General features: G+C 43.8%; 1 protein-coding gene across 4 annotated transcripts in view; it reads left to right on the top strand.

Moving 5' to 3' along the window:
- mindy4 (MINDY lysine 48 deubiquitinase 4) overlaps window positions 1-21,282 on the top strand; it is a 194,384-nt gene that overhangs the window by 18,454 nt on the left and 154,648 nt on the right. For all 4 annotated transcript variants that reach the window (XR_005942690.1, XM_041185172.1, XM_041185170.1 and 1 more), the window contains exons 3-5: window positions 1,552-1,784; window positions 5,287-5,563; window positions 8,101-8,594. Coding sequence is in view for 3 of the 4 variants with exons in the window: in XM_041185172.1 (XP_041041106.1) it covers window positions 1,552-1,784; window positions 5,287-5,563; window positions 8,101-8,594 (1,004 nt within the window). In the remaining variant the exon portion in view is untranslated. The remainder of the gene's footprint in view (window positions 1-1,551; window positions 1,785-5,286; window positions 5,564-8,100; window positions 8,595-21,282) is intronic.

The following is a 21,282-nucleotide window of genomic DNA, read 5'->3' on the forward strand; positions in this document are numbered from 1 at the left end:
GCTGTGCCCTCGGGTCCTAGTCTCTCCTACTAATGGAAACATCTTTCCCACGTCCACTCTATCCAGGCCTTTCAATATTCTGTAAGTTTCAATCAGATGCCCCCTCACCCTTCTAAACTCCATCGAGTCTTCATTCATTTGATGATACAGAACTCTGTTGCAAGCTTACTTGCAGGGGTTGCAGGGCTTGTCTGTACCGGTAAAACAGTGGCAAAATACACTTCCCACTGCCACAATATTGAAAGCAAGCTTACATGACTTCATAGAATCCCACACCACAGAATTCGGCCTTTTGGCACACATCGTGCCTCTGCTGACTCTTTGAAGAGTCTCGCCCCTGTTCTTTCCTTATAGCCCTGCAGTTTTCTCCTCTTCAAGTATTTATCCAATTCCCTTTTTGAATGCGACCACTGAATTTGCGTTCCACTGCCCTAAAGCCAGTGCATTCTCGATCAGAACAAGTTTGTTTTGATGGATAAAAAGGTTCCCTCACCAACACCATCTTCCTTTTTTTTATTTAGATAATTTCCTTAAATCTGTGCCCTCTGGTTACAGACCCTTCTAAGTGCCAAGTCCTTGGTTAAGGGTGTGATATGGTTAGAATCTTAACAGCTATGGAGCATTAAGATTCCACTTCTGTGTGCATAGCCTCTTGACATAGAGTAATCGCTTTTCAAATTAACTAGTCTATGTATTTTGTGACCGAGTCAAGAACTAGAGATAGACTACCTGTGCACCTTTCGAAGTGTGATTGTAACATTCTATCATTTAGGTTGTCCAGATGGCTGAACCTATAGCTGGTGATGAGCACATCAGGTTTTCTACTTTTCATTGTTTTCTATTTTTCATTGGTTCCCCACTCTTCCACCAGTTTTTCCAAATGTGTTTGCGATTTGTTTGTCCCTACATTCTTCAAGTATGATTAGCAAACCAAGGAACTGAATAGCGTTCAGATTTTGTATCCCTCCTGGAGTATGGGTAGATGGAAATCAATAACGGTCTTAACATGGACAGAGAAATATATCTTTTGACGACTTACTCTGCATCAAGCTAAGTGATGAAGATAAAGTTTGAAAGAGCCAAGCATGCTTTTTTTGGAGTGATTGAAAGTGCCTTTAAAATAGCAAAAAAGCATTGCAATACCCTTCACAGGAGTATTATCAAACAAAATTTGAGACTGAACTACTTAAACTTAATCTTTGGTCACCTGTTCCTAATATCTACTCTCAAATTTTGTAATAAATACATTAAGTTTTATAATGCCTCCGAAGCTCCTTGGGATGTGTCATTATGTTGAAGGTTCTATATAAAAATTTGTTGTTGTTGAGGGAATTCCAGAGTTTGGGACCAAGGCAGTTGAAGGGCTGCGAATGGAGAGGTCAAAGGTAACCAGGAACTCACAAGAGGCTAGAATTAGAGGGATGTGCATAGGCCAAAAACTATTTGTGGGTGATTTATTTTTGAGACCCATGAATGTTATACTTTGCAATGATGATTGTTGACTCAGCAACCATAGTGAACGTTGCATCTTTTTAAAAAACTATTTTGCAGGCCCAAGTGATGCCTTTAAAGACAATGCTCGAGATTATCACAAAATACTTCCTGGACACTAATGAGAACACGAAGGTTGTGGCACGGGACAATTTTCGAGCACCAGCTATAGTAAGCCAAAGAGCAACAGCAGTGCGTTTTGACAGTACCTTTGTCAATATCTACGACCTTTCTGATGAGGACAAAGGTGGAAGTGTAGCATTTCACGACATGAATAAATCAGAGCCTTGCAGGTACAATAAGTCTGATTCTGGTGCATGACAATTGCTTTATAATACTGGAAAAGTGGCCTTGATTTTCTCCATGGTAAATGGGCTAGTAACAAGAAGATGATAATGTTGGAGGTTAAATTATGATATCAGAACCGTATGGTTATAACCGCAAAAGGTTAGAATCTCTTTAGAAAAGAGAAAGCTAAGGTGATAGAGGTGTTGAAAATTATGAAAAAGTTTGATGGAGTAGACATAGAGATGTTTCCGCTTGTTGGGAAGTCCAAATTAGGTGTTCATAAGTATAAGAAAGGCACGAATAAACCCAATAGGGAATTCAGGAAAGCCTTCTTTATCTAGAGACTGGTTAGAATGTGGAACTCTCTACCAGAGGGAGTAGCTGAGGCCTATAGCATAGGTGCATTAAGAGCAAGTTACTTAAATACATAAGGCAGAAAAGGATGGAAGAATATATTGATAGGGGTTAGCTGAAGTAGGGTGGGAGAAGGCAAATGTGGAGCAAAAACATCAACATGGACCAGTTGAGCTGAATGGCCTCTTTCCATTCTGTAGATTTGTGTAAATCTTGAGGCTTATGGTGGATGAGATTTACGTGGCACCGTTGAAATATGTTTCATCAGCATGTGGCAGAGGCAGTAGTTTTCTGCAAAACTGGCTAAATTAAGGCTTTGGTAACTTGATTGCAGGATGATTATCTAGCAAGAGACATGTCAAAACACGCCAGCCAATTCCCATACTTAGCACCACCACAACTCTCCAAGCTGATATTGCAATCACAAACCAGTTTAGAGATGGGAATTATGTTGCTTTTTTTTATTCTTTGATTGGATGTGGACATTGATGACAAGGCCAACATTTTTTGCCCATCCCTAATTGCCCTTAAACTGAGTGTCTTCATAGGCCATTTGGCCCATGTCCTTGGCCCAACCATCTTCAGCTGCTTCATCAATGACCTTCCTTCCATCATAAGGTCAGAAGTGAAGATGTTCGCTGATAATTGCAGAATGTTCAGCACCATTCGCGACTCCTCAGACACCGAAGCAGTATCCATGCCCAAATGCAGTAAGACCTGGACAATATCCAGGCTTCGGCTGACAAGTGGCAAGTAATATTCATGCCACACAAGCGCCAGGCAATGACCACCCCAACAAGAGAGAATCCAATCATTGCCCCTTAACTTTCAATGGCATTACCATCACTAAATCCTCCACTATCAACATCCTAGGGGTTACCATTGACCAGAAACTGAACTGGACTAGCCATATAAATACTGTGGCTACAAGAGCAGGTCAGAGGCTAGGAATTGTGTGACGAGTGACTCACCACCTGACTTGCCAAAGCCTGTCCACCATCTACAAGGCACAAGTGTGATGGAATACTCTCCACTTGCCTGGATGAGCGCAGCTCCCACAACACACAAGAAGCATGACACCATCCAGGACAAAGCAGCCCGCTTGATTGGCATCTGTGATTCATTCCCTCCACCACCGATGCACAGTAGCAGCAGTGTGTACCATCTACAAGGTGCACTGCAGGAATTCACCAAGGCTCCTTCGACAGTACCTTCCAAACCAAACCAAACTACCATCTAGGTGGACAAGGGCAGCAGATAAATGGGAACACCATCACCTGAAAGTTCCCCTCCAAGCCACACACCATCCTGACTTTGAACTATAACGCCATTCCTTCACTGTTGCTGGGTCAAAATCCTGGAGCTCGCTCCCAGCAGCATTGTGGGTGTACCTACACCACATGGACTGCAGCGGTTCAAGGAGGCAGCTCAGCATCTCCTCAAAGGCAACTAGGGATGGGCAATAAATGCTGGCCTAGCCAGTGAAGCCCACATCCCATGAATGAATAAAAAATAATATTACTGGGTTTTTATAGTTAAACATCTATAAAGGAGTGTTGCTTGGAAGGCGTTTACTTGCGGTTCTGACCGATTAGAGAGTCTTTTAGGGGGAATGTTTTGTAAGACTTAGCTTAATTGTGTAACTGTAATCTTGTGTGCTTAAGTTTTCTTTTATTCCTGTTAACAAAACTTTTACTTTTATTTTTTAACATCCTAAAAGTTTTGCTGGGCTTCTTACTGCTGAGATCAGTACAAAACAACTCGTTTTCAGAATACAGAAAGTGGGTATGGCCCGGTAGCCAAGTTTCTCTCTGGGATTTGGTTTGCACAGCAATTAGCATTGGCTGGGGTCATAACATTACCACTACACCACCCTCTTCCCCTAGTGTTGTTCATTATGCGATTGATTGCAAGTCAGTTGCCACCTCTTCAGTGAGGATGTTGCCATGCATCAGTGACACTGAGTGCAGTCATTGTTGACAACTTCCGTTTCATCTTTGTGTATATTTTTAAGGAAAGTTTCCCATTCTCCAGTCATTTTTCCATGGTTCCAGTAGGACAAAAGCATCGCATCCCTTTTGATCATTTGGAATCGCTCTGTTCCCCTAACTGCAGTCGCATTCTAAGACATATATTTATCCAACTTCAGTATTGCTCCATTAACCTCATAGTGCCTAAGCAGCCATTATACCTCCACTTGATGTTTTGTTGAAATATACACTTGTGAGTAATTTTGTGTGTGCATAGGTCCAACTCATTGTATTTTAATATACGCAAACTGGAATAATTTGGTGCTGCGGACAAGCAATTTGTTTTTTTAAAAAAAACCTGTTCATTCATAGAATGATGCAGTACAGAGAACATTTATGCCTTGCCAGCTCTTTATATAGCACACGAATAGGTCACTTGGCCCAACTTGTCCATGCCAACATTTATGCTCTGACCACATTTCCTCCTATTTTTCCTCATCCAAATCTAACATTGTAACTGTTTATTCCCATCTCTTGTCGAGCTCCCATCTTCATCCCTGTGTGGTCTTGAACCATCAACTTTTCAGTTGACAGCCGAGCACGCTAACTTATATAATATAAAAAACAAAAAACTGCGGATGCTGGAAATCCAAAACAAAAACAGAAATACCTGGAAAAACTCAGCAGGTCTGGCAGCATTGGCGGAGAAGAGCAAAGTTGACGGGTCTGTTGAAGGGTCATGAGGACTCAAAACGTCAACTTTGCTCTTCTCCGCTGATGCTGCCAGACCTGCTGAGCACACTAACTTATTGCACCAGAGCGATATTTTTTGTATCCTTTCAAGAGACGTGGGCGTCACTGGCTAGGTCAGCATTTATTGCCCATCCCTAATGCTTAAAGCTGTTCAGGATTTGCTGTCTTCTCCGAGGATTGAACTAAAGACGTTCAGATTATGAGACTGACGTGCTGCCACTGCGCTAAGAAGCCATTTGCTAAACAGAACGCTTCCGCCCTGAATCGAACCAAGGACCCTATCAGGTGTAATGTGAAAGTGAAAGTTTCACATTTGAAAGAGCTACCTGATTAGTTGCGCTTCTCTGCCTTTCTCTTCGTAGTTATGGGTCAAAGTTGACTATATTTTATTAGCATAACATTCCTGACCAAGACTCTGTTCAATTTCTAGGTTCCCTAATGATTCAGCCGGTTTGGCCTGTATGCCAGTGCCTTCTTCCAAGACTCTACAGAGTTCATTGAAGAAGAAAGATAGATCTCCTGGTCGGAATGGGTGCTCTTCAGGAGGTGAACCAGGACTCCTTCCTGTTAACATCCTTTCATCAGATTCTTCCAGGGCCGGTGTATTTCCTGTGGAGACCAGAGGAACAAATATGGAGTCACCGAGACCACGGTCAGGTCGCATTGTACGTGGCATGATGTCTGGCCCAATCCGCACAGTACAGGAGGTAGGTGATCACTTTATCACTTGGTTGACATCCTAACAATATTCCATCTGGATCCCGGAACGTGACTACACTGCTTTTTGCTTCCTCCCTGCATTATTCTCCCCATTTCACTTGAGGATGGTGATTTTCAGTATAACACAATTCCACCAAGACTGGAAGCCCTTCAGTCATTTACCCAAATAAAGAAAAGAAAGGCTCGTATTTTTATGGCACCTTTTCATGGACTCAGGGTGTCCCACGGCGCTTCACGGCTAATAAAGTACCTTTGAAATGTAGTCACTGCTGTAGAGTGGGAAACGCAGCGGCCAATTTGTCCACAGCAAGTTCCCAAACACAGCAAGGTGATGTCCAGAAAATCAGATTATTTTTAGTGTTACTGATTGAGGGATTAGTACTGACCAGGAATGTTGTCAGGAGCTCCACTCCTCTCTATTCTAACAGTGCCACGGGACCCTTACATTTACCTTAGAGAGCAGACCAGACCTCGGGTTAAAAGTCTCATCACAGAATTGTCATAGTACAGAAGAAGGCCATTTGGACTGTTGTGTCCGTGCTTCACTGCATTGTTTCCAGGAGTTTGAATGCTGCTCAGGTCACCAAGCCACAAGAGAGATCTATTCAAGGTTTGATCATACATTATAACACTTTACAATGATGCCATCAGACTGTACCAATTCAGCAACTTTTCTCAGTATCATGTTTTATCTGTAATTCCAGACTGGATACAATAATTGCTCAGTCTGTTACTATTCCCAACTCTTTTCCAGTAAGTGTAGCAACTGTTAGTTACATCTTAGTTGCCATAGTTAATCCTCATTAGGAAGATGGAACCTATGAGAGTGCAGCACTCCCTCAGTACTGCACTGGAATGTCAGGCTAGGTTTTTAGGAACATAGGAGCAGAAGTAGGTCATTTGGCCCTTCAAGCCTTCTCCACCATTCAATAAAATCATGGCTGATCTGGTTGTGGTCTCAGCTCCACTATTCTGTCTGCCCCCCCATCTCCCCATAACTCTTGAATCCCTTGCCTAACAAACATCTGTCTAACTCCACCTTAAATAAATTCAAAAACCCTGCCTCCATGACTTTCTGGGGATGAGAATTCCACATGTCCAACGACCCTTTGGGAGAAAAAGTTTCTCCTCATTTGTCTTAAATGGGAGATCTCTTATTTTTAAACTATGTCCTCTAGTTTTAGTCTCCCCCACAGGAGGAGACACCCTCTGGGTATTCACCCTATCAAATCCCCTCAGGATCTTATATGTTTCAATAATATCATCTCTCATTCTTCTAAACATCCAGTAGGTATTGGCCGATCCTGTTCAACCTTTCTTCTTAAGACAACCCCTTCGTCCCAGGAATGAGTCCAGTGAACCTTCTCTAAACTGCTTCTAAAGCAATTATATCTTTTTCCTAAATAAGGAAACCAAAACGGCATACACTACTCCAGATGTGGTCTCACCAAGGCCCTGTACAACTGTAGTAAAACTTCCCTACTTTTACATTCCATTCCCCTTGCAATAAATGCCAACATTCCATTTGCCGTCCTAATCACTTGCTGTACCTGCATACTCATTTTTTGTGATTCATATAGCAGGACACCCAGATCCCTTTGTACCACCGAGTTCTGCAGTCTTCCCCCATTTAAATAGTATACCGCTTTTCTATTCTTCCTGCCATCACCCGATTCAAGGGCAAGCTGTGTCCTTTGGTCCTCTGAACTGGACAAGGAGCAATAATTTGTCATGGTTAACAAAGGCGAGGAGTGGGTTGGACATAGGATCCAAATCGGCAGACCAGAGTCCAGATCCAGCCTTGAGCAATCTCCGATTCCTGGTTACAGAGGTTTTATTAAAATGAGTTTAGACAGTCTTAATTCAGTTCTGATGGTGTAAACGCAAAGCAGGAAAATGCTTCTAATTGACATTGGACTGGTAATCTCAATTAGAGAGGACATGTGCAGTCCAGGCTAGACTTCTCAGTATGGGGATGGGCCATTTTGTTGAGACAGGGTTGAGGGTGTTTTATTCTTCACTTAATCAATGCTGAACCTAACCTGGCAATACTTAATGCTGAGACCAGGTGTGGTCTCATTATTACACATTTAGATTGTGTTTGATTCTCCAGCATTGCTCACTTTGATGAACATGTAAAGCTCTGGACCCAAGACCAAACACCCTTACTTCTGTACCGAGACTGTAACATTGGTGCACGTTAACCCTGGAATGTGCTAACCCTTGCAGCCCTCAAATAGACTAACCTTGCAAGATCTTACCTGGCCCTGGAGTTAGACTAACTTTTGCACGCTCTAACCCGGGATTGGAGTTAGACTCACCCTTGCTCGCTCTAACTCGGGACTAGAGTTAGACTAAGACTCGCACGGTCTAACCTGGGACTGGAGTTAGACTAGCCCTTGCATGCTCTAACCCGGGACTGGAGTTAAACTAACCCAAACACACCCAGGACTGGAGTTAGACTAATCCTCAGATGCTCTAACCCTTGAATAATCTTTTCTATTGACTTTTTCCACGTGTGCAGGATTCCTCCAAAAAGCGCCTGATTAAACGGGCCTCTGGATCTAGCCTGGCTTTACATGCAATTGAGAGCGACGTTGACAGTGGCTCTTGTTTCAAGGGGTACGTACGACAGGTTGGCACCTCGTGCGAAAGCGCTACCTGCTCTGACTGGCTTCCCGCTGCTGGCACGCTGATGGTGGATAACATGGCAGATGGCACATCTGCCCAGGACTACCCCCAGAAGAAGCACCCCTGTCTTTATACAGGCAGCCGAAGCAGTCAGAAGCCTCAAGATTTCAGATGGTACCATGAGGCAGCGGATGACCTTTGCGCAGAAAGGCTGTTGGAGCGAGAGAGAGGGCAGGTCCCGAGTGGGCAGGAGAAAAAACTGTCCTCTAACCTCAATGCCAACTTGCCTGAAAAGAGCAGGAAGGTGAAGTTTGCTCCAGATTGCATGAACATTGAGTACGAGGCAAACGAAAGCGATGTTACAATGACAGAAGATCTACATTCCAGGTACGTGCCTCCTGTTTTCATTGCTGTACCTTTTGGTGGATGAATCTATAAGCGTGGATTTGCTTAATGATAAATGAGCCAGGCACACACACACAGATTCCCAGGTTCAAACCCCCTGTTTGGAATCACCTGGGAAACAAGTGGACGCTGACACCAGTTGTGCAGCTCCTTCTGACTAAGGAGTAGAAAAACTGCAAAGAGCTTCTACTAATCAACCCTATCCTAAACCCTAATTACTCCGAGAATATATGTGTGTGTGTGTGTGTGTGTGTGTGCTGAAGCCAGTTGCTGTCCCCACTGCCATAATGAAAATCATATAATTTAACACAGACCAAGTTGCAGACCTGCGACTTTCTTGGTCCTTATCAACTGGTTCTACACTGGCAGTTGGTACGTTCTCAGCTGATATTAATACTGGCCAATTCAGATCCCAGAATGAAACCTAGCTTGATAGGTCCTAACTTTGTTTTCCTTTTAGAATTTAGAGGAAAGTTACTGAACAAATTCACAGAAGTTTGTTGATGAATTACATCACAGAATGAAACATTAATTAAACAAGGAAAATGAACTATAAAAAGGTTGGAAAGATCTCAACACAAACAGAAGAAAATGATTCAAATGTTCACTATTCCTTCAGCCCAGCTATATCTTTATAAACAAATACAAATTTGGAAAGATAAAACAATCTACTATACCTACCTTATACTCTTAATATTCACGGTAAGCATGTGGTACATGTGAACCAACTGGTGAACTGTGGTCAGACACTCCGCACTCCAAAGTAAATGACAGATGTGACCGAAGCAGATTCTTTGGATTTCTAAACAACCCATCTAGACATTTGTCACACGGTGAGCCAAACAGTCTCACTAAAACTGTGTCTTTCTCACGAGGGTTTCCAATCTCCACATTTGAGGAGCCCACCTTGGAATTCTCTCCAAATGTCGCTCCCACTTGGACAGCTTTGAGAAGGATCCATCTCCAGGGTTTCAATCTCGCCTCCCGACATTCCTTTCCCCTGGACCTTGAGTTCACTCAAGCTTCACCTTCCAAGCACACTTTCAGATCTTCGCCCTTGCCAAGCAGAACGTCACTGCTCCAAAGTCCTGCAGTAAGGAGTCACCAACCTATGGCTGCCCTTTTGGATCTTCTAGGCTCCTCTCAAACTTGCTTCACTTCAAGTCTGCTACTTGTAGCTCGGTGTCCAACTCGGAGCCTATTTCTCTACTCTTTTCTCTCAACTTTACTTAACAGGATCTGTTTCTGATCTCTGTCTTTGTCCCTCACCTGGGCCTTTCTTCCATGACCTCTTTCTGATCCCTGTTTTTGTGCCTGAGACATTCTCATGGCACCTCTTTCTGTTCCACTCTCTGGTTTGGGACCTTCTTCTTGGCTTGTGACCTTCTGCCTGGCCCCCTCCCTGTATCCTGCTCCCTGGGACACCTTCTCTCAAATGGCGCTCCGGTTCCAGGACGCCTGACCAGCAGTTTTGGGCCATTTCACTTCTCTCTTTCCTTTTCTTCTGGGCATGTGTGCAGGGCTGGTTCCTGGTCTAAAGAATGTAAAAACCGCCAACTGTGCATATGCGGCCCTTTCCGGGCTGACGCATGCATAGAAGGTCCGAGGCCCTCCAGGAACTGTAGTTCCTGAACTGCGACTACCAATTTAAGTAAGCATTTTGAGCTTCTTCACACAGTGAATGCACCAACTGTCTTATGAATGACTGGGTTCAACAGCTCCTCTTTATCAAGGGCTTTGCTGATTGCTCATGATTGATATGTGGTTTTTACACTTCCTTAATAGCTACAGGGTTCCAGCTTGGCTCAGTGGGTATCTTTGACTCCGAGTGAGCCTCAGGTTGAAGTCCCGCTCCAGACACTTGACCCCATAATCCATACTGACACTCCCATGCGGTACCGAGGGAGTACTCCACTGTTAAAGCTGCTGGTCATTCAGATGAGATGTTAAACCAAGGCCTGCCCTCTCAGGTAGATATTAATAGTCCCATTGCCACTATTTCAATGAAGAGCAGGGGAATAAAAACGGAAAATGCTGGAAAAACTCAGCAAGCCTGGCAGCATCTGTAGAGAGAGAAACAGAGTTAATGTTTTGAGTCCAATATGACTCTTGGAGCTTCCAGTTCATCACACACCATGATGGCTCCATTAACTTTAAAGAAGGTTTTTCCTGAAGCATTTTCTAATTACTTCTGACGTGACCATGGATTTGTGTAAGATGGAGTCTGGAACCGTGTCCTCAATTGAATGGGCTGCTGCATGGTCCTAATTCCCTGATGCAGAGAATCAACTTGCTACACTTCTGCTCAATTTACCACATATGGTGAGTGGCTTGGACAACACTGCTGAGGGAGGGAATTCAGCTCACATATATTCTTCACCAGGCCACTAGAGGGAGCGTTTATCACAATGATGCTAAAACAGCCTTAAGAAATGAATGCAGGTTTTACCTCAGAGATAAAAACAAAAAACTGCGGATGCTGGAAATCCAAAACAAAAACAGAATTACCTGGAAAAACTCAGCAGGTCTGGCAGCATCGGTGTAGAAGAAAAGAGTTGACGTTTCGCGTCCTCATCACCCTACGACAGTTCTGTCGAAGGGTCATGAGGACTCGAAACGTCAACTCTTTTCTTCTACGCCGATGCTGCCAGACCTGCTGAGTTTTTCCAGGTAATTCTGTTTTTCTTTTGTGCAGGTTTTACTTCATTCAACATACACTTCAATGCTACTTAGCCAATTTTACTGCAAAGGAACTTTCTTTTGTCTGAGTGAAAGCTAATGTTAAACTTACATAGAACCTTGGAATACTGTGCACACTTCTATTCTCCATCTTACAAAAAAGTATAGAGAGGCACTGGAGAAAGTGCAAAAAAAGATTTACAAGGATGACATTGGAACTGAGAGGTTATATCTAGAAGGGAAGATTGAAGTGGCCGGGGCTCTTTTCTGTTGAGGGTTGATCTGATTGTCCTTAAATTTATGAAGGAGTTCGGTAAGGTTGATGTTTCCACTTGTTGGGAAACCAGAATGAAGCGCCATAAATAGAAGATTGTCGCAAATAAATCCTGTAGGGAATCCTTTCTCTGGGGAGCTACCACCTTGTTATTGCACTCACCTCAGTTCCCTGTCAAAGCTAGAACTGCCATGTAACCCTGCTGTATATGGACCGTATGTTATTGGCATTGAGTGTGAGAAAGTGAAGCAGCACAAAGAGGAATCCCTGAAGTGAGTCCAGAAGTCTGTGATTGGTTAGGAGGGACCTGATGATTATACTTATTGAGCTAAGTATAGCTTGAAGCCTTCAACTGTTGAGGTCGCAGTGACACTAGTTGGCATGAGTTCCAGTCATGTTGGACTGAATTCATTGTTTGTGGTAGAAGGGAACAAGTGCCACCCTCAATGTGGTCTAATGTTTGTGCAGGGTTTGGTTAGGTAATTGTACAACAATTTTTGGTTAAAGCTATAGCGGTGTGTGAAATTATGCTCTTTTGTCGAGCAAAGAGCTTCGCTGTGAGGAGATATCCAAGATATCTACACTCATCTGAATCTGGAATCTTGTTCATTCTCCATATCTTTGCCCCACTATTGGAACCTGTGTCTTCAGATGCCAAGGCCTAAAGCTCCGAAATTTCCTTCCTCAACCGCTCTGCCTCTCTACCTGTCTCACCTCCTTCTAATTGCTCCTTAAAGCCTACCCTTTTTATTCTTTCATGGGTTGTGGATGTCGCTGGCCAGGCCAGCATTTATTGCCCATCCCTAGTTGCTCTTGAGAAGTGGTGGTGAGCTGCCTTCTTGAACCGCTGCAGTCCATGTGGTGCAGGTACACCCACCGTGCTGTTAGGAATGGAGTTCCAGGATTTTGGCCCAGCGACAGTGAAGGAACGGCGATATATTTCCAAGTCAAGGATGGTGTGTGGCTTGGAGGGGAACTTGCAGACAGTGGTGTTCCCGTGCACCCGTTGCCCTTGTCCTTCCAAGTGATAGAGGTCGTGGGTTTGGAATGTGCTGTCGAAAGAGACTTGGTAAGTTGCTACAGTGCATCTTGTAGATGGTACACACTGCTGCTACTGTGCATTGGTGGTGGAGGGAGTGAATGTTCAAAGTGACCAAACTTTCGTTTATCTGTTCTAATATGTGGCTCAGTATCAAATTTTATTAATCATTCCTGAGAAGTGCCGTGGGATATTTTGCTATGTTAAAGGTGCTATATAAATGCAAGTTGTTACCCATCCCTCTCCTGAGCAGCAACTTGTATCTTTATGTTACCATTTAGGAGAATGACCTGAGCATCTTAACAAGGAAGAGGAGGCTGAGCTTGAGGAAAGATTAGTTGATGTGGAAATTTTGATCCTATGTTAAGAGTGAGGTTTTAGAGAGACCTAGAAGCAGGGAGAGAGAGAGAGCGAGAGGCAGCATGATGAAGTGTTTTGAGGAAAAAGTTGCAAAGTGCAATAGCGTGTCAACCTGCAAGAACAGTGCCTTGTGGTGGAACGGACAACAAGCAGAGTCAGAGTCTGAAGGGGGAAGGCGAAGGTTGATGTGTATGCGTGACTAGTTGAATGGTGGAACATAAATTTGCTAAAGAGGACAATTTCCTCCCTCCCCAGTCCAAACCCAAATCAGTAGGTGGGGTGGGGGGGATCATGCTTCGATTGTGCTGGTGGATATGAGTGTGTTAACTGCTTCAATTTGTAGCTTGGCCACTGTGTGGCAGTATGTCCTGCGTTGTGACATTGCTGAGAGAAGTTTATTGAAAGGAGAGTAATAATGAGTAGGTTTCTGCTGGGATTACGTAGGCTGCGCTTACTGTGGAAACTATTCACAGACTGATTCAGGTCAGACACAGAATTACAATAGAAATGACAACATTCAGTCTATTGTTTATCCTCACAGAGGCAATAATTGGGATTCCACAAGCCTACCCAGTTCCCATATCCCTTTATCCTTTCCCTCAACCACCTAGCTAACCTATTCTTAAATGTTGACTCACAATCTCTGTTCCAGTCGCTAACTCCAAGACTGAATCTCACAGCCTCACAATCCATAGTTTTATTCCTATATCCCCATGTTAAAGACCCTTCAATCATTTTCAACTACTCCATTCCAACCTATTATAATATCATACTTATTTATCCAGCCACCCAAAATCTGTACTGTTCTGGTGGAGAACAATTCCAACTTTTGAGTTTTTTCTCTGTATATCCGCACCATTAGAATGAATCTGCTCCATAACCTCTCGGTTGCCTCAATATATAGGGTGGATGCTGGCTGGAGTGTACTGGAGTCAGGCTGACATTGCAGGGGTTGTCCATGATTGGATGGTGCTGATAGCTGCCTCGAACAGGACGGTGCCATGAAAGCCCAGAGCAATCCCGTTCCTTTGGTTTTTCGATTGGACATTTTCTTTCTTTCCTCTCCCCTGCACCAGGTTTTAATACCCTTGGTTACCCTCCCATTCATTCCATGCCCTTAATCCTCTCCTGGCAGTCTCCTGTGTGATAAATCCATATTCACTTCCTTCAGCCGTGTCCTGATGATTTATCCTACTTGGTGCCAGATGGGAACAGAGTTTGGGATTAGACTTGCTGTTTTCAGTTCAAAGCACTTCATTCACAAGATGTTAGTATCACTGACCAGGCCGGCATTTATTACCCGCCCCTAAACTGGCCATGAGAAAGTGGTTGCGAGCCACCTTCTTGAATACAACTGAGTGGCTTGTGTGAGTTACTCGTCGCATGATTCCTAGCCTCTGGCCTGCTCTTGTAGCCACAGCATTTATATGGCTGGTCCAGTTCAGTTTCTGGTCAATGGTAACCTCCGGGATGTTGATAGTGGGGGATTCAGCGATTCCAATCAGCAATTCAGTAATTCCATTGAATGTCAAAGGGGGGATGGTTGGATTCTCTCTGTTGGAGATGATCATTATTTGGCACTTGTGTGGCACAAATGTTACTTGCCACTTATCAGCCCAAGCCTGAATGTTGTCCAGGCCTTGCTACCTGCTTCAACATCTAACGTAATTAGTATTTAATGTAATAAAATGTCCCAAGGCACTTCACAGGAATGTTGTCAAACAAAATTTGACACTGAGTTGCCTAATTAGGAATATTAAGACAAATGACTGAAACCTTGCTGAAATGGGCAGATTTTAAGGAGTATCTCAAAGGCAGAGAGATTTAGAGAGGGAATTCCAGATCTTAGAGCCTCAGCAGCTGAAGGCGTGGTTGCCCATGATGCTGCAGTGAAAACTGGGGATGAGTAAGAGGCCAGGATGGGAGGATTGCAGATATCTTGGAGGATTGTAGGGCTGGAGGAGATCACCGAATACAAGAATGGGAATTTTAAAATCTAGGCATTGCTTTAACTAGGAGCCATTGTAGGTCAGTAAGCCCAGGGGTGATAGGTGAATAGGATTTTGTGTTAACATACGGGCTGCAAAGTGTAGAAGGGAGAGTGGGGACATAGGAGGCTGGTCAGAAGTGTTGTAGTATTCAAGTCTAGAGATGATAAATGCCTTGACATGGATTTCAACAGCAGATGAGCTGAGGCAGGAGTGGAATTGGCCAGTGTTGTGGAGGTGGAAATAGGTGGTCTCAGTAATGATGCAGAAATGTGGTCAACTTGGGGTTAAGTATGTAGCCCCGGTTGTAAACAGTCTACAGTTCAACATTTTTGAAAATGTTGGTAGTAATTGTTTGGGGGGTGGTGTGGTGGGGGTGAGCTGTTTGAGCTGTTAGAGGAGGAGGCAGTCTTCTCAAAGGGTGACTAGTCCATTTTGAAGAATAGCTGGTTGAATGTGGCAATATGGAGTCACTGGAATCCACAGACCTGTAATCCAGGGAAGAGACTGCAGCTAATCTTTATCAGGATTTATTGACTATTACTGAGTCTGGGTCAGCAATCAGAGAGATGCACTGCAGTTCTCCACAGCGACGTGTGTTTAGAATTCCTGACATTACTAAGATCAGTTGATAACATAATCAACATCCCTTCTCGATAAAAAGCCTAAACAAAATGTAGCAAACATTCTGATAGTGGATAGCAACTTTGCTTTTTTTTTCCCTAATTAGATTTCTCTAATTGCCTTAATTAGACAAATCTTGCTGCAGCTCCACTCCATGCACCATGTGTCTCTCAGATTCCCATAGTTACTTCAAATTCATTTTCTGTTTTATAATTTTTGACATCTGTGAAACTCTGCAGAAATGAACATGGTGCGTCTTTAATTCAAGACACATGCGTGCAGACAGTAGTTTAGTGGTTATGTTCTTAATCCAATAGAATGTGAATTCAAATCCTACCAGTTTAAAAAGCTGGTATCAGTAAAAGTGACTGTGAAGCTGTCAGGTTGTCAAAAATCCAACTAATTCACTAATGCCCTCCCATTTTTGGGAGCCTTCTCTTAGTCAATCTAACCTGCTTGTGACTCCAGCCCCCACACCAATGTGGCTGACTCTTAACTGCCCTCTGAGGTGGCTTCTGCATCAAACTGCTATTAGTGGTTCTCAAGCAACAACTTTATATTGTGCTTTTAGGCTTCACAAGTCTATCATCAAATAGAATTTGACACCACCGTATAAGGTAGCATTTGGACAGGTGACCAAAAGTTTGGTCAAAGGGGTAGGTTTTAACGTGAGTTGTTAAGGAGGAGAGTGCACGGTAGAGAGGCAGAGAGGTTAAGGAGGAGAGATGGGGTAGAGAGACGGAGAGGTTTAGGAGGGAATTCCAGAGCTTAACGCTTCGGCAGTTGAAGGTATAGCCACCGGTGATGAAGCACATAAAATCTGGAATGGACAAGGCCGGAATTGGAGGAATGCAGAGGTCCCTGAAGGTTGCAGGGTTGGGGAAAATTTGTCATCATTGTTGGCTGTGCCCCGATTTGAGGCTGATGTCTATTCAGAGTTGTGAGTTTCTGCTATGGGTCTTCATGTGACTGAACAGGCTGATCCTCGATCCGCAGATCTTATGGCACATGGGTGCCACGAGGTAGTTGGGATCTGGAGTGCAGGAATGGCTTCCATTTCTTTCCTTCCCTGCCGTTGCTCTGCCTCATTATTAAGACGTTGTGACACAGTGATGCAGCTTGACAGACTTGATGCCGTTCTGAACACTTGATTCAGCTCCTCCCGGTCATTGAGTTCAATACTGCAGCACTTCAAGGAAAGCTTCAGAGTGTCTTTGAAATGTTTCCTTTGTACTCCTCTGGAACGCTGGCCATTTGAGAGTTGAAAGCTCAGGACCTGGTGGGGGAGATAGTTTTTGGCCATCCTGACACCATGTCTAGTCCATTTGAAGTTGCTTTTCAGGAGTTTTGCCTGAATGCTTGTGGAACTGGCTTCAAGAAGGACACTGGCACTTGTTTGACGGTCCTCCCATTGAATCCGGAGAATGCTGTGGAGGGATTGTTGATGGAATTTCTCTAGTGCTCTTATGTGTCACTGATACACAGTACAGCAGTGTGGTGATGGCAACTACTCTGTACTCTCGGACTTCTGTTAACTTGTGGAGGTCTTTGTTATCAAACACTCACTGCCGTATATTGTCGAAAGCCTAACTGACGCAGCTGATCCAGTATTGGATCTCCTCGTCAATGGTGCCCTTTGGGGAGAAGCGGCTGCCAAGGTATGGGATGTGCTCAACATGTTCCAGAATCTGTCCTTAAGCATTTTTGGGAGGTGGAATATTCGGCTGACCAAAGGTGTGGGGCAATTTGAGTTTTGGCAACATTCAAGCACAGACCAAGTTTTTTGTATGCAGAATTGAAGAGATTGGGAGTGACTTGTAAATCTTGTGTAAAGTCGGATCAACACTGCAGTCACCCGTAAACTGTAGATCATGTATATCTATGGACGTCCGTTTAATTTTGGCATAAAGGCAGTCAAGGTTAAAAAGGTGTCAGAGATGGGAAGGGGTGAGGCAATGAAGGGGTTTGAATAGATGGAGAATTTTAAAATCTAGAGGTTGCTGTACCATGAGTCAATATAGGTTAGTGAACTAGACTTGGTGCAAATTAGGATATGGACTGGAGAGTTTTGAATGAGCTTAAATTGATGGTGATCAACAGACTGGAGCCCAGCTAGGCAAGCATTGGAATAATTAATTCTAGAGATAACAAAAGCATGGTTGGGGATTTCAGGAGCAGACATGATGGACCAAATGGCCTCTTGTGCCGTACCATAAATCTTGTGTTTCTATGAGCTGAGGGAAGGTTGGAGTTGGGTGATGGTACAGCGCTGGAAATAGTGGTCTTAGTGACCGCACAGATACGTGGTCAGTAGTTCATTTCTGGGTTGAGAATGTCCTGCAGTTTTTTTGAAATGGGTATTGGTAATTGTGGGGTGTGGGTAGGAGTGATGTTATCAGAAAAAGGGCAGTGCTCCCAGAAGGATTTCTGTAATCTCTTTTGAAGAATAGCTAGCTGGATGTGCTTAAAGAGAGTTGCTGGAATCCATAAGAGAGGAGGGCAGAGACTGCTGCTAACCTTTGCTGGGGTTTATTCACCGTTCTTGTGCTCCAGGTCAATTAGCAGAGAGATGCAGTGCAGCCCTCCACAGGACAGTGTGTTTATAATTCCTGACATTACTGAGACCAGTTGATAATATAATTAACATCCCCTTGCAATTAAAAATCCCAAACAAAAATTGCAGCAAATATCCTGATTGCAACCTTACCTTTTTGCACTATCTCTTAACTGTTTAGCCTAATCTTGCTTCAACTCCCTTTCACCCATGATGTCTTTCAGATTCCCATAGTTACTTTAAACTTATTTCCTGTTTTGTTTTGACACCCTGTGTAGCTCAGCAGAAATGTAATTGTTGCAGCTTTATTCCAGCGTGCATGCAAATGCTTTTGGAGTATAGTAGTTATGTTAGTGATCCTTAGGCCTGGACTAGTAATTCGATGGAATGTGAGTTCAGTTCCCATCAGGCGAATTTTAAGAATAAAAAGTTGGTATCAATATATGTGGCCATGAAGCCATTGTTATGAACACAGCTGGTAAACCAATGTCCTTTCTTAGGGAAGGAAATTGCCGCTTTGACCTACGTATGATTCCACAGCAACATAGTTACTATTTTCTACCCTCTGAAGTAGCCTAGCAAGCTACTGAGCTACATCAGACTCCTACCAAGATGCTTCATGCGAACATCTTAGATCAAAATGTAGCACCAATCCCCATGAGTGAACATTGAGGCTGTTGACCGAAAGCTTGGTCAGGAAGATAGGTTTGAAGGAGTGCCTTAAAGGAGGAAAAAGGGACGAGAGGTGTAGAGCAGGAATTCCAGAGTTTGGAGCCTAGACAGCTGAAGACAAAGCTGCTAGTTGTTGAGCAACTAAAATCTCAGGCCAACTACTGATGGGTAATGTATGCTGGTCATGATAGTGATGCTCACATCAAAAGTGTATCCGTTTTAAAAAAATCAGGCAATTGCGCAGCTGTGCTTTGTTTCAGAGAATCCTGCACCATTCTGCAATCATTGCTGTGCTTCCTGCTGTGTCTTGGAATGGTAACATGGCTTCAGCATCCATCCCCTTCCTTGCTCAGGGCTGAGGTCAATACTGCTGTTCTGGGATTTCTGGTAGTTGTAGGGGATTCTATAATTAAGGGAAATGGGGGAATTGATAGCATCCTTTGTAAGCAGGATCGAGAGTCCCTCATGGTATGTTGCCTGCCCCGTGCCAGGGTGAGGGACATCTCTGACCGGCTTGAAAGAATATTGGAAAGGGAGGGGGAGGATCCAGTTGCTGTGGTCCACGTCGGGACAAATAACATAGGTAAGACTAGGAAAGAGGACCTGTTTGGGGATTATCAGGAAATAGGAACTAAATTAAAGAACTGGTCCTCAAGGGATATAATCTCCGGATTACCTCCCGAGCCACGTGCAAATTGGCATAGGGACGCGAGAATAAGGGAAGTAAACACGTGGCTAAAGGAGTGGTGTGGGAAAGAGGGGTTCCATTTCGTGGGGCACTGGCATCAATATTGGAACAGGAGGGATCTGTACCGTTGGGACGGTCTCCATCTGAACCTATCTGGGACCAATGTTCTAGCGAAAAGGGTAAATAGTGTGGTCAACAGGACTTAAAACTAGAACGTGAGGGGGAGAGAAGGGTAAAACTCTAAGAAGTATGACTAATGGGAAACAAAGTAGCAGGTTAGTGTGTAGGGGGTGGATTCAACTTCATGGAAAATTATGAAAAAACTGAAAAGAAAGGAGAGCCCAGGAGAGGCTATTAAAGTCTCCAGAACACAAAATAGGACAGAGTGGAAAGGGCTAGGAACCTAACTTCAAGCACATCAGATAAAGGGACGACAATGAAAAAGGGGACGGGAAATACAGGAGGAAGGTGTTGTATCTGAATGCACGCAGCATACGAAATAAGGTAAATGAGCTTGTGGAGCAAATTGCAATTGGCAGGTATGATGTGGTGGGCATCATGGAGACATGGCCGCAAGGGGATCAGGACTGGGAGCTAAATATCCAAGGTTATACATCCTATCGAAAAGGTAGGCAGGTTGGCAGAGGGGGTGGGGTTGCTTTGTTAGTAAGAAATTAAATTAAATCGATAGCAAGAAATGACGTAGGGTCAGATGATGTAGAGTTGAGGAACCGCAAAGGTAAAAAAACCATAATGGGAGTTATGTACAGGCCTCCGAACAGTCGTCAGGATGTGGGGCACAAGATACATCAGGAGATAAAAAAGGCATGTAAGAAAGGCAAGGTTACAGTGATCATAGGGGATTTCAATATGCAGGTAGACTGGGAAAATAAGGTTGGTAGTGGATCCCAAGAAAAGGAATTTGTGGAATGTCTACGAGATGGTTTTTTGGAGCAGATTGTGGTGGAGCCCACTAGGGAACAGGCAATCCTAGATTTAGTGATGTGTAATGAGGCAGATTTGATAAGGGAGCTTAAGGTGAAGGAACCCTTAGGAGGAAGTGACCATAATATGATAGAATTTACCCTGCAATTTGAGAGGAAAAAGCTGGAATCAGATGTAACGGTATTACAGTTGAATGAAGGCAACTACAGAGGCATGAGGGAGGAGCTGGCCAGAATTGACTGGGAGTTGAGCCTAGCAGGAAAGACAGTGGAATAGCAATGGCAGGAGTTTCTGGGAGTAATTTGGGAGACACAGCAAAAATTCATCCCTAGGAAGAAGAAGCATACTAAAGGGAGGACGAGGCAACCATGGCTGACAAGGGAAGTCAGGGACAGCATAAAAGCTAAAGAGAAAGCATACAGTGCGGCGAAGAGCAGTGGGAAACCAGGGGATTGGGAAGCCTACAAAGACCAACAGGACAACTAAAAAAGAAATAAGGAGGGAGAAGATTAAATATGAGGGTAAACTAGCCATTAATATAAAAGAAGATTGCAAGATTATTTTTAGATATATAAAGAGTAAGAGAGAGGCAAAAGTGGATATTGGGCCACTGGAAAATTACGCTGGAGAGATAGTAGTGGGGAACAAAGAAATGGTGGAGGAACTGAATAGGTATTTTGCGTCAGTCTTCACAGTGGAAGACACGAGTGACATCCCCAAAGTTCAAGAGAGTCGGGGTGGCAAAGGTGAGTATGGTGGCCATTACCAAGGAGAAGGTGCTAGGAAAACTGAAAGGTCTGAAGGTGGATAAATCACCTGGACCAGATGGATTACACCCCAGAGTTCT

The sequence above is a fragment of the Carcharodon carcharias genome, chromosome 3 (genome assembly GCF_017639515.1).
Source record: "Carcharodon carcharias isolate sCarCar2 chromosome 3, sCarCar2.pri, whole genome shotgun sequence".
Lineage (NCBI taxonomy): Eukaryota > Metazoa > Chordata > Chondrichthyes > Lamniformes > Lamnidae > Carcharodon > Carcharodon carcharias.